The sequence below is a fragment of the Nipponia nippon genome, unplaced genomic scaffold, assembly GCF_047370975.1.
Source record: "Nipponia nippon isolate SJK-2023a ecotype South Korea unplaced genomic scaffold, ASM4737097v1 scaffold_3, whole genome shotgun sequence".
NCBI classification, from domain to species: Eukaryota; Metazoa; Chordata; class Aves; order Pelecaniformes; family Threskiornithidae; genus Nipponia; species Nipponia nippon.
Genome location: NW_028262347.1, coordinates 4769823 through 4782048, shown reverse-complemented (window position 1 = coordinate 4782048; position 12226 = coordinate 4769823). Strand labels below are relative to the sequence as shown.

General features: G+C 42.7%; 1 protein-coding gene across 1 annotated transcript in view; it reads left to right on the top strand.

Moving 5' to 3' along the window:
- The window catches only part of PRKCQ (protein kinase C theta), a 66603-nt gene that overhangs the window by 25083 nt on the left and 29294 nt on the right, over positions 1–12226 (top strand). Inside the window, exons 5-13 of the mRNA XM_087766628.1 lie at positions 853–1052; positions 2891–2951; positions 4689–4851; positions 5460–5491; positions 5579–5664; positions 6736–6865; positions 7568–7677; positions 9384–9507; positions 11522–11697. Coding sequence (XP_087622754.1) covers positions 853–1052; positions 2891–2951; positions 4689–4851; positions 5460–5491; positions 5579–5664; positions 6736–6865; positions 7568–7677; positions 9384–9507; positions 11522–11697 — 1082 coding nt within the window. The remainder of the gene's footprint in view (positions 1–852; positions 1053–2890; positions 2952–4688; positions 4852–5459; positions 5492–5578; positions 5665–6735; positions 6866–7567; positions 7678–9383; positions 9508–11521; positions 11698–12226) is intronic.

The following is a 12226-nucleotide window of genomic DNA, read 5'->3' as shown; positions in this document are numbered from 1 at the left end:
GGGCTATATGAAATAAAATGGGCTGTATTAAATAAATAAAGCTGGCTGAGACCCTTTTCAGAGAGAACTAACTAGAGATAACTCTCTGCAAGCTAATGCTAAGCCTCAGAGATACCCTTCACCATTTTAAGATGTGTCTGCTGGGAAGGAAGAGGAATTAATGTGTGAGGAAGAGGTGCAGGAAAAGTTTGCTAGGTTGAAAACTCCACTGTGGATGTGGTTGCAGGTCTGCAAGACAGTTCACATATTAACATCCCTGAGTTAGCTGAGATGTAGCAACTGACTGGACACACGCTCCAGCTGAACGTTGATCATAAAGTGCATCCAGTTTTTGGGGGGACTGAAGCAAACCTGTTTCATTTTGCATTGCTGTGGGACAGATGATACATGTAGCTGGTTATCTGTGATGAGATTCACCTGATTAGAAGTGGGTGTCTATGGTGTCAGAGTCTACATTTGCATTCTCCTCAACAGAGTTAATGGAGTCAAGTGTGGAAATTATCTTTTCTAAGGTAGATGTCTGCATTTGGTCAAATGAACACACCCTAACTCCATTGATTTGTATTGATTATATTCTCTTAACTGGCTCTGAATGGACACAATGTTCAGACAGCTCAGATATGGGCATACACATTGTAGACACCTAAAGTTAAGTGAGATGAATCTCGTCCTAGGTTTCACTTCACACAGTGACTTTGTAAGACACTCTAACAGGATCCATTACACAGCCTGCCTGGAGAGAGACCTTAAAGTGGGTAAATAACACAGATCTGTCCCAGGGACTGTAGAGTGGTGGCCTTAGTGCAGATGAGAAGCAAGTCCAGTCAATCCAAACCACTTCTTGTTTGACAGAAAATGGCCAAGTATACGTGCAGAAGAAGCCCACCATGTACCCACCCTGGAACAGCACTTTTGATGCCCACATCAACAACGGCAGGGTCATGCACATCGTCGTCAAGGACAAAAGTGCCGAGATGGTTTCAGAGACCACAGTGGAACTCAAGGTGCTGGCAGAGAGGTGCAAAAAGAGCAATGGGAAGACAGAGATATGGGTGAGCATCATTATCTCCTCTTGCAGGATGTGATGGGGCGCTGCTGTGGGGTAGGGGAATGCCTTGTGTCCATGCCAGGCTGTGACTGTAAACAGCAGGGCAGCAGGAACTGGCTGCCATCCAAGGAATAATGTTTTGAGTCTACTTGGGTATGACTTGAAGGAAGGATTTCCATGCATATTAGAAAAAAAGAGCATGGCACATTTATATTACCTGCTGCTGTTACATTGAAACTTATGTCCTGCGTTAGCGAGGATTCTGGTTCAGGTGAGCCGTGCCCACGTATTAATCTTTGCTTAGGAAACCCACTGGGGACAAATGGTGATATGAATGGCTAAATGTGAATTCTTTTATGTGCTCTGGGGAAACAGCTTTAAAAATTTAATTTAATATCAAGTAACTGATTCACAGCTGCCTGACTTCAAAGTTATGTCAGAGGAACTCCTTTAAAATCACTTGAGTTATAGTGGAGTAAATTTGAAGTAACAGTGTTCATAAGGATGCTAAACGTAAGGTTGTGTTTCCTGGTAGTCCAAGCAAGAAAGTTCTTGATAATAGTCTTCAACATGTAGTATTCAGTAGCCCTGCCATGAATAACAATAAAGTGGAAAGACATTTGGAGAGAAACTGATTTCCTGGATTATTTTTTTTTTTGTTTTATTTCTCATGCCAGTTCTCAGGCTGAGCTGCTTGGGTTAAGCAGAGAGTAGAAAAGTCAAAAAGGCCTTGGTCACTTAACAGACCTAAGAGCAAGATTTGGTAGAGATTTGCACATTTAACACATAACTTGGGAGGAATTGAGATACTTAGGGACAGAATTGAAAAACAAAAGGCTCTGCTCAGCATGACTCCAACCCCAGGCTTCAAAGCCTTGAGAGGCAGTAGCTTGGTGAGGACGAGAGGGGGCACAGAGTCTGGGGTGCTGCTTGCTTGCAGCAAGGGTAACAGACCCGAGGTCAAGTGTAGTTGGGAGAGTCTGGTCCTGTTGTGTCCCAGCCTGGTAGCAGCTCCTGAGATCTTGTCTCCACTCACTCCCTGATACAAGTTACAACCCGGGAATGGTGGTCCCAGATACTTCATCCTGCAAGGGTCGTGAAGAGAGAGAATAGCATTTTTCTCACTTTTCTGTTCAAGGGCACGGTTTCACCAGGAAGGTAGAGAGGCAACCTTGCTTAGGCTGTGCTGAAGGTGGGAGGGAAGGCACTGTTGTGGTTCTCAGGGTGAAGAAATCCTTGAATGTAGGTCTTCTTATTCCTAGGCAAGTGGATCCAGATTTACAAAGGCACCTATGGACGGAGGTTCAGATAGGTGGGAATTTCCAGGTCCAGTGGGAAGGCTCAAAAAATGCCTGAGTAAGCTTGTAGCATCACTCACATAGACTGGAATGGAAGTTAAGACTTGCAGAACCAAGTGTCTAAAAGATTTCAGCATCTTTTAAGTACCTGTGTCAAGTTGGCTGGTTTTTCTGAGGTGCTCTCACTTACCAATTGCAGGATCCACTGGGAATGACAAGTTTTCTCTATAGATAGTGCTAGTCCTGAGCTAGTGTCTAAAAACCTGCCTACAGCTTCTGTGGTTTAGTCACATTTATCTCTTCTACCATGCCATTCCAAGAGTTTAAGAGGTGATCTAGCCTCCTCTCTCTATAGTAGCTCCTACCCTGCCTTGTTGCCCCACACGGGTATGAGCAACCCAAAAATTAGCATTCATTGGCATTCATCAGTTCCCACTGGGAAAAGGAGATAGCTTGAGTCATCTGAAATGATTGTTGCTTCTTTGAATGACTGTTTAATGATTGTATTGGTCTTTTTTTCTCATTTTTCACTTATCTCAACCAGCTAGAACTGAAACCTCAAGGACGAATGCTGATGAATGCAAGATACTTCCTGGAAATAAGTGGCAAGTGATTTGTTTGTTAATTGATAGATGTGATTTCTGGTTATGTGAGGCAGATGTGGTGTCTTCACTGAAAGCAGTGCCTATGTTATTACTGATTTATTCATAGGAACTATCATAACAGTTTGAAATGAACTCTCCAGAAAAGCAATTTTTATTGTATGGTGGGGATGAAGATTGATTGTTCCTCTGTGATTTGCAAGGCAGATTGTTGGCCATTTTACCATTAAAATGGTAGATTTTCTCATTACGCTAACTAAGACAGAATAGATACATAAGGAGGCAGCTCCCTCTGAAATCATTCTACTTGTATGTATGCATGTAACACATGCTGTGGTGTGTATTATAGTGCAGATGTAAAGGTTGGGATACAATTTATGGTTGACAAGACCTACGTATACATGTTAGTTGGGCTTTTAAGATGAAGAGCAATCTAGGCAAAACAGGAAAACAACCTAGAGAGCAATCCATCTGATCGAATTCAGGTTTCTGCTGCAAGGTGAGCTGAGTCATTCGCTGGGCTCCATTGCTTGCTTCAGCTACACCTCCAGGGACATGGCAGCAGCTTAGTCACCCTGGACAAGGGACACACTGTCATTTACGTGTCTTCACTGGGAACCAAATCCCTCCTGCAGAGTTCAAAGTCCATGGGAAATGGATTTTGTTTTGTTGAAGAAAGTGGGTTGCAATCCAAATGGCCAGTCTTATTCACCTGTCTTTGATGCCAAAGTTCTCACTGCCTTTCACAGATGTGGGGTGAAGCTGTAAGGTGTAGGTATCTAGAAGGACTTGCCATTTGTAGAAACATAGAAGTAATGAAAGCAGCTAATAGCATGTCCCTACTGATATTTTCTTCATCCATTCCTACCTTTAATGTAGAATAGACTATTGTTGCCTACTTGTATGTTGTAAGATATCAGAGAGACCAAAGCATAGAAAATGCAAGTTGTGTTTGTATTATAAACAGCAAGATCAGCAGCAGATCACACGGGGGCCAGTTTCCACAGAATACCTACGTAACTTGCTGTGTGAAGCATGAGTAAAACAAAACAGAGATTGAGAGTGAGATATTGTGTGCATATTTAGATTTGTAGACACAAGCACACATAGAAGTGCACGCGTATATGCATGTGTGGTCAGAATTGGTTTGTTTGCTATTCTAAAAAGTTTAAATGTGAACTGTGAATAATGGCGTGGACACAGAAACAGCAAAGCAATTGTTGGCATGGAAAAATAAGAAAAAGAATATCCTAGGAACATACATATGTGCTTACTCACACACACGTACATGCACACATAAAGGATTCAGTTAAATACCCACATGTATATATACACATGTGTGTTCGTGTGCATATATAGATAATTATTAATTTTTATGTAATTTCATCTTTTTTAGGGCATGGTTCTTCAGTGCTATACAAAGTTAGAATTTTATGTTTACTGCAAATTATGTCTCCTTGGGAAATTTCTGGTCTACATTTCAAAAGCAGCATTATGAATATTCAAGGCATCTCAGAGTCCCAAGTTTAAAGTCATTTTAGTGTCCTTGTAGGAATGGCAGATTAAAAAAACATCCAAACAAGCCATGTGTGGGTTTCAGAAAATGTTATTTCTTAAAAATATTAATTTCCATGAGTGAATCATTAGCTTCAGTCACTTTGTATTTTGGCAGCTGCATTTTCTCAAGGTGCCTGATCAGGACAGAGTGCCCTAATAAATCCTCTGTTTCCTTTCCCCCAGATGCAAAGGACCTGGCTGACTGTGAGACTGAAGGCTTTTTCTCCTTGCATCAGCGCAGGGGAGCCATCAAACAGGCCAAAATCCATAATGTCAAGTGTCATGAGTTCACAGCCACCTTCTTTCCACAACCCACCTTCTGCTCTGTCTGTCATGAATTTGTATGGTAAATGAAAACAGATCTATGCATTTTCCCCTTTTAACCCTAGGGACTAGTTCTTGTGTAGACGTGGTGCTTAAGGATATGGTTTAGCGGTGGACTTGTCAGTGTTAGGTTTATGGTTCGACTCAATGATCTTAAAGGTCTTTTCCAACGTAAATGATTCTATGATTCTATGATTCTCTGGTGAATATCTGTGCTCCTGCTGTCAGTAAAGGCAGCAGGACTGGACCTTTGGCATCTTAATTGTAGAGCTATTGCATCACTTCAAGGATGTGGTTCACAGTTGTAATTCCAACTGTGAAAATTCGCTTCGTTTTTTGGTTTATTTTTTATAAATATTTTTGCCCAAATGCACAGACATGTCTCATCAGCCCAGTTTGGCATTTGGATATTGTGAAATTCAGAATGTGAATATGTGCTGAAAAGGCTGTGAAAACCACAGAGAATCACTCCACAGTTAGATTGAATGAAGATATTTAGATCAGAGAAGCTCTGTAAAGAGTGATAAAAAGCAAAGCTGTTTTTTCTGTTTCTTTCATAAATGCTGCTCTCCTTTCTTCTGTCAAGGCTTTCAGAAAATTCAGAATTAATCATTTCTCTGTTTATTTCAGGGGTCTGAATAAACAAGGCTATCAATGCAGACGTAAGAAACTTTTTTGATTTTGTTACTATCATTATTTACTTGATCCTTTCGTATGGAATTTTTTTATTAACACACTTGTTCTTTCAGAATGTAATGCTGCCATTCATAAGAAGTGCATTGATAAAGTAATAGCCAAGTGTACAGGATCAGCAATAAATAGCAGAGAAACAATGGTATGTATTATTATTTGGTTGCTTTTAAAAAACTTGGGCATCATTCAGGTCTCTCCTACATTGCTGTAAAACAACTACTGATGAAGCAAAAGGTGCTACTGAACTAAAGGCTGTCTGATCTGATCTGTGCCCTTTGTTTTTTATGTTCCCAGTGGTTTCATTACCTCCTACTTCTGATTTACTCAAATGCAGCCGCTGAATAAGCAGTTGCTGAATCAGGACTGACATTTTTCTAATGTATGAAGTACAGCTCAGAAGGAAGTCGTGGACATGAGGTGGAGATTTATTGGAGGAAATTCTTCACTACATGATGTTAGGCAGGACATCACACTGAATTTTCAAAGTAGTACTTTAGCATCCCACTCTGTGTTATCCAAGATTTCCATACAGTCAGTGGAAGATCTAACATCTCCACTATTATTTATTTTATTTTCTCATATCGGTTTATAGTAAATCTTCTTTTTTGGTGGGAAAAAGGGGAACTTAAACTCTTGATAGGACTATTCCCTTTTTCTTAATTGTGTGCCACAGCATCTGTTTGCTCCCAGTCCTACCCTGGCTCCTGTTCTTCTTCTACAGTCTTTAGAAATGAGATTCATCTCACCTGTCTTCTGACATCTCCAGGAGTAGATGTATCTAACTTTGTCATCACCTTTGACTCCCTATAAACTAAAAGAAGAAAAATACGCTCTTCCAAAGAGTGATTCATGACAACAAATGTAGACATCCATTTCAGGATGGGATGAATAATTTTTAGAAGTAGTCCTGGTTTTCTATTAAGCATTAAGGGAATCTGGGTGCGTAGCTGAGATGCAAGTTATCTGGTCAGATAAATCAAGATGAGGGATTAAATTACCCAGTTCCCACTGAATTGTACAGATATTATGTATCAAAATTTAGCTTTGTATATCTGAATGATAGTTATACATGGTTTCTTCTTGGTGGTCATACTCAAGGATAAAGGGGCAGTAGACAACCCAATTTCTGTGGTACGAGCCTGGGGGCTGTTGGTTTTCCGTACAGAGCTGATGTGGAGAGGAGTGAAGTGCCAGCATGGTTTTTCTCTTGCAGTTCCATAAAGAGCGGTTCAAGATTGACATGCCTCACCGCTTCAAAGTGTACAACTACAAGAGCCCGACTTTCTGTGAGCACTGTGGCACACTCCTCTGGGGCCTTGCACGGCAAGGACTGAAGTGTGATGGTGAGTCCCTGATGTATGTGGTGTGAGCTGAGCATGGGAGTGGGCTGTTGTCTTTAGAGGGTTGCAATCTGAAGAGCCAGATCTCATTTATCACACTTTTCTACAAGACCTGTATGAGATGGCATCCTGGGTGGTGAAGGAGTGGTCAAGAGGACCACCCTTCAAGGAGGATCATTCTTCAAGGAGGACAACAACTGTCAGTATACAGAAAGTTATGCGGTCCACGAGGCTGAAGAGTCACTTCCCAGAGAGGCAAAGAAAATTTCAGTGACACTGCTGATCTTTCAAAATCACTCCTAGTATCAACTTGCATGCTCTAGTTCCCCTATCAGACAGACCCAAGACACTTCACCATCTTCATAATCCTATACCAATGGGGAGATCCTGTCCTATGATTACGGTTTATCTCTGAGCTGATAGACTGTAGAGTTTTGGTAGCCTGTAGCTGCAAAGGCTGATGGATGTGGAAATGCAACCTTTTGCCCAGAAGAACATACAAAAAAACTTTGCCTCCATAGAGAACCAAAAAATTACCTGAGTGCCATCTCATGAGATGTAAATGGTGCCCAGGTTTTGAGCTGTTTACGTGGCTGATCTCTGCCCTTGGCCAACAGCTGCTCATGTTCCTGCCCAACCTGATGTCAAACCCTTTACAGCCTAGCTATCCTTTGTTGTCCTGACACCTCTTGTACTTTCTTTCAGCATGTGGCATGAACGTCCATCATAAGTGCCAGACAAAAGTAGCAAACCTTTGTGGAGTTAACCAGAAACTAATGGCTGAAGCTCTGGCAATGATAGAGAGCACCCAACAGGTAAATACTTTAAGCCTTGAGTGACCTGGAGAAAGGAGGATCAGTTGTTCAATGTTTGTTTCAGTGCAAGAAATATGGGCATTGAGTGGAGCACTGTGGGTAGCAAGCTCAAAGTAAAGACTAGGAAATGGGTCCTTCATGGAATAGGTAGTTAAGCTCATCTCAGCACTTTGTGAAGGCCAAAAGTTTTCATGGGTTCAAGTGACAATCATCTCCAGTGCTCATAGAAGAGAAATCCATTCAGGAACAACAGAATGATCAATTCTGTTAATAGAAAAACACTGCCTTTGAATCGGGAAATCTCTGAGCTGCATATTTCTGGAGATAGGGAGAATATTCTGAGGAGATGACTTTGCATGCCTGCACTCTTCTTATATCTTTACCTGGTGTCTGCTTGACCCCGGTTGCAGATGGGACATGACCTGGATGGGCTCTTCCTCTGATTCGGTACAGTTGTAGTTACATTATGTTCGTAACTGAGGTTGTGTAACAGGGTCCAAGGCATAATGAGAGGAATTTGTTTTGAGTCCTTTGGCTGTCACTACCTTGCTCCATGCTTGTGACTTAGCAATTTGTTCTGTGACTCTCTGTTTGGAATGAAACTCCCCAGAGCATGGACTCTCATGAAGAGATCTGGTCCTTGGGGAGAGGATCTACATACTACTGTCATATAAGCAACACTGTATGAACACAGAAAATTGAATTAAAAGAAGGAAAAATAACTTGTCACAAGCCCAAAACCACAAAAAAATTTAGAGATTCTAGTTCAAAATCAGGATTGTTAGGATGCCTCTCAGCTCTTGAGTAACCTCAGAGAGGGACAAAATCAGCAGGTACCTAGTCCTCTATATTTAGGTTACTCAAGTATCCCAAGGCAACATCTTCATCCATACAGTAGGTGTTTTTCCTTCTGTACCTTCCTGAGGTCTATCTACCAAGTTTAGCTCTTCATATTTCACACCTTTATGTGATAGGTTGTGCTGCCAAACCTCCAAAGAGGAGTTTTTTCTGCTCTTGCTTCTCTATTTCTTACCTGCTGTCTCTCTACAGCTCCTCGCACTGTATACTTGGAGTCACCATTGAGAGGTGAAGAGGGCAAACGCTAGATACTTTCCCCAAAATACTCTTCTAATCTCCAGAAATTTAGGCTTTGGGGTCTTCTTGAGCCATAGGTGGAGTCTTAGTGTTTAGTAGCCCTCAGAGGATTTATCTTTCATGCTTTTGTCTCATCACCCTTGAATCCAGACAAACTCTTGCCTTCTGCAACATCCTGGTGCAAGGAGTTCTTCAGAGTGACATCCAGACACTGTACAGGGATGAAGCTGCAGCATGTTCCAGCCTCTAGTATTTTTCAGGATTTCTCTTCAAAGAAAGAGGACTATTGGGAAGGAAGTTATTATTTAAAATGCCCTTTGTGTGGATAGCCAGGGACTCAGACCCCTGTGCAAAATAGGGTATCTGTTTTGGCAGTACAAAATATTGACAGTACAACGACCTGTTAACACCCACACACATCTCACAGAAGGCTGTGGGTCCCTCTAGGTTACCAAACCCCTAAATGTTAGGTACAGAGATGCTCTTCTCATAAGCAAAGACCTCTTCTAGATCTTGGCTTCTGTGACAGTCACACTCAAGAAGCCACAGAGTCCATAAGCTCAGAACATGACATTTGGCTCAAAAGTCATTTGCTGTTTTCTGTAATCCAGGCTCGCTGTCAGCGTGACACTGAACAGATCTCCAGGGATGGACCTCTTGAAATTGGCTTCCCAGTTCCTGTGAAGGAGGTAACACCGCTTCAGGCATTGCCAGCATCTACAACAGGAAAAAAAGGTAGTTTTCCCTAGTGATATGGAACAGCAGGCTTTGTTAATTTTTTGGTTTGTACATGGTTAGATGGAGATGACAAGGATGGGGAATTTATTATGTCATTGAATCATTGAATCTTTCATGCATCTTTCCAGCCTAGAGCAAGACATACCCTTTCTCATCCCAGGATATTAACAACTCTTCCCAGCCACATCACTTGGGCATGGCAGATACCCTAGATCTCAGCCTTTCCTTTCTATAAACCTGTACTTGCCCCATGCCATCCTGACCTCTGGTGACATGAGACACCAACCACCACTCATTCAGCTAACCCCTAAACTCTCTTTCTGACCCAATACTTGAGCACAACTCATACCTCCACTGGCAATAATGTGCTTATTCCCTTCATAGGACTCATAGGCTGTGAAACTTGACAACTTTAAAGAGAAACCAAGCTCTAAACAGGAGATTGGGAGTCCTTCTGACCACCATGGCCAATTCTCTTTCTGATTTCATATTTTTGAGTGGGGCTTGACATCCAGTACCTTTGAAAACCATTGACAGATCTGCACTTCTTTCACCCAGGAGCTGATCTAGGTGTCACGGCCCTCTGTGCTACAAAAGCAGACATTTAGGAGGGTGAATGAGAGATCAGGGAAGACCATTGATTAACAGACCTTGGACAAAGCTACTGGGGGCTGAGGGGCCTAAAACAAAAATTACAGTCTCCTGGGGAGAACCCTTGTTTGTCTGCTTTGTGCTTGAGTCACAAAACTCTGGATATTAGGAGTACAAATGTCACCATCTTTCATTAGACTCATATGGCCCACGTAAAAGGCCATTTCGGGACCCCTGCAGCTTCATGGTTCATGGTAACCCTCCAAGAACTGTACTGTAACTGCAGCAGACCTATGATGGCACTGACACAATGGTTTTCTGCCTCCCACAAGCTTTAAAATGCATCTGCCAGAAAGGGGAGGGAAAAAAGAAGAGTACAAGTGAAGCAATACTTAAACCTAAGCAAGGACTGGGACAGTGGGTCCTCAGCTCCAACCGTAACCAAAGGCCAAGCTGAGAGCCCAGGCCCCACCATCATCCACTTTCTCAGTGCAGGTTAATACTGCCCTGTGTGGACATAATATCCTGGAAACTGGACCTAAAGCAAAATGTCAGAAGGCACCAGTTAAAGCACGGCAGAGCCACATTATACCAGTGCTCTGGGTTGATACTGTGCAGCACCAGGTTACCAAGCCTCAAAGGCTGGTTTTGGTACCATCTGAGCTAAGGGGACACTGTCCTTTGGCCCCCAAGGGGAAATAAATGATGTCCCCATCTGTGCTTATTTTCTTTTCTTTCTACGAGTAGAACTGTCTATGCTGATGTGAATGAGTAAAGCCCCAAATGGTTTCAAATCTTTGTCTGCTGAGTAGTGTTCTTGTTGTTCAGCAATTTAGGACAGTACAGCAAATGTGCACTTGAGTACATGGGATAAATCCAGTAAGGCACAGAATCTCTTGGAAGTTCATGTACTTCCAAGTGAATGGAGTATTGAAGAAACTCTGAGTAGTTCCACTCCAGGACAGCTGAACTACTTGATCAGAGCTTCACATCCAGCGCAGGGACCCAATATGAAAATGCTGTCCCATCTTTTCACATGCTAGCTTTGCCAAGGGTCCTGAAAAGGCCTTGAAAAAATAGCACCACATCATAATGGCAGCCAGCAAAAAGGAATGAAGAACACAGGTGGCCAGAAATGAAGGGTTTGGTCATGTTTTGCTGCCATAAAACAGAAAGACAGATGAAAGAGTTTGTAAAGCGGGAGCAATGCCACTGAAGAAGGTGGAGTTACACTGGAGTAAAATTTGCTCCGTAGAGAAAGCAATGTGGGAGCAGAGCCAATCTACTTAGTAGATGTGGCCACCACATTTCCATTTATTTTAAATACCCTTTTAACCTATAAACATAATACTTGTAAGTGTTCTGGGGATTTTCTGCTCATTTCCAGGGGTTTATTTGAATGCTTTGATGTGTGTTGCAGAGCCACAGGGCATCTCCTGGGAGACTCCGGTGGAGGGCACAGTGAAGGGGGAGTCTCTAATAGAGACAGACTTGGGAGAACAGCCCCAGGAGCAGGAAAAGCACCAAGTGCAGCTAAAACTAACCATTGAAGATTTTGTCCTGCACAAGATGCTGGGGAAGGGCAGTTTTGGCAAGGTAAGCATCAGAGGACTAGATGCTACTCCATAGGTCTGCATATTGTTTATTATGGCACTAAATAGCATGTGGTTTCAAGGCTACTTAGGAAAAAACATCTCCAAGCCCTCAAAGAACCCTCGTTCTGGCATGGCTGAGTCTTGAACGTAGTCTTCTCCTTGCCTAAGACAAAGATCTTCCTTGCCCTTCCCTCTACCCCTTTGTTTGCTGTCTCATGAGTGCCCAAGACAGGAGAGGAAAGCAGCTAAGTAAAGCTGCAGCTTCCCCTTCTGTGCAGGTTGATGGAGTCTGGGCATCCACAGAGAGCTAGTGGGAAAGATCTCTGTGCTGTCCCCCTTCATGCAGCTACTCCTGCCAACCTAGCTGAGCAAGCTTGGAGGCAGGCAGGAGCATTAGCTGAAAAGTTGAGTGTGGATCACCTCCCCTCTCCAGAGCAGCAGGTCCCCAGCTGGGAATGCTAACTGCTCTTTCCCAGCTCCAATCTGTGCTGGAGCGTAAAGCAAATTTTGCAACAGCCAAGAATTTGTGC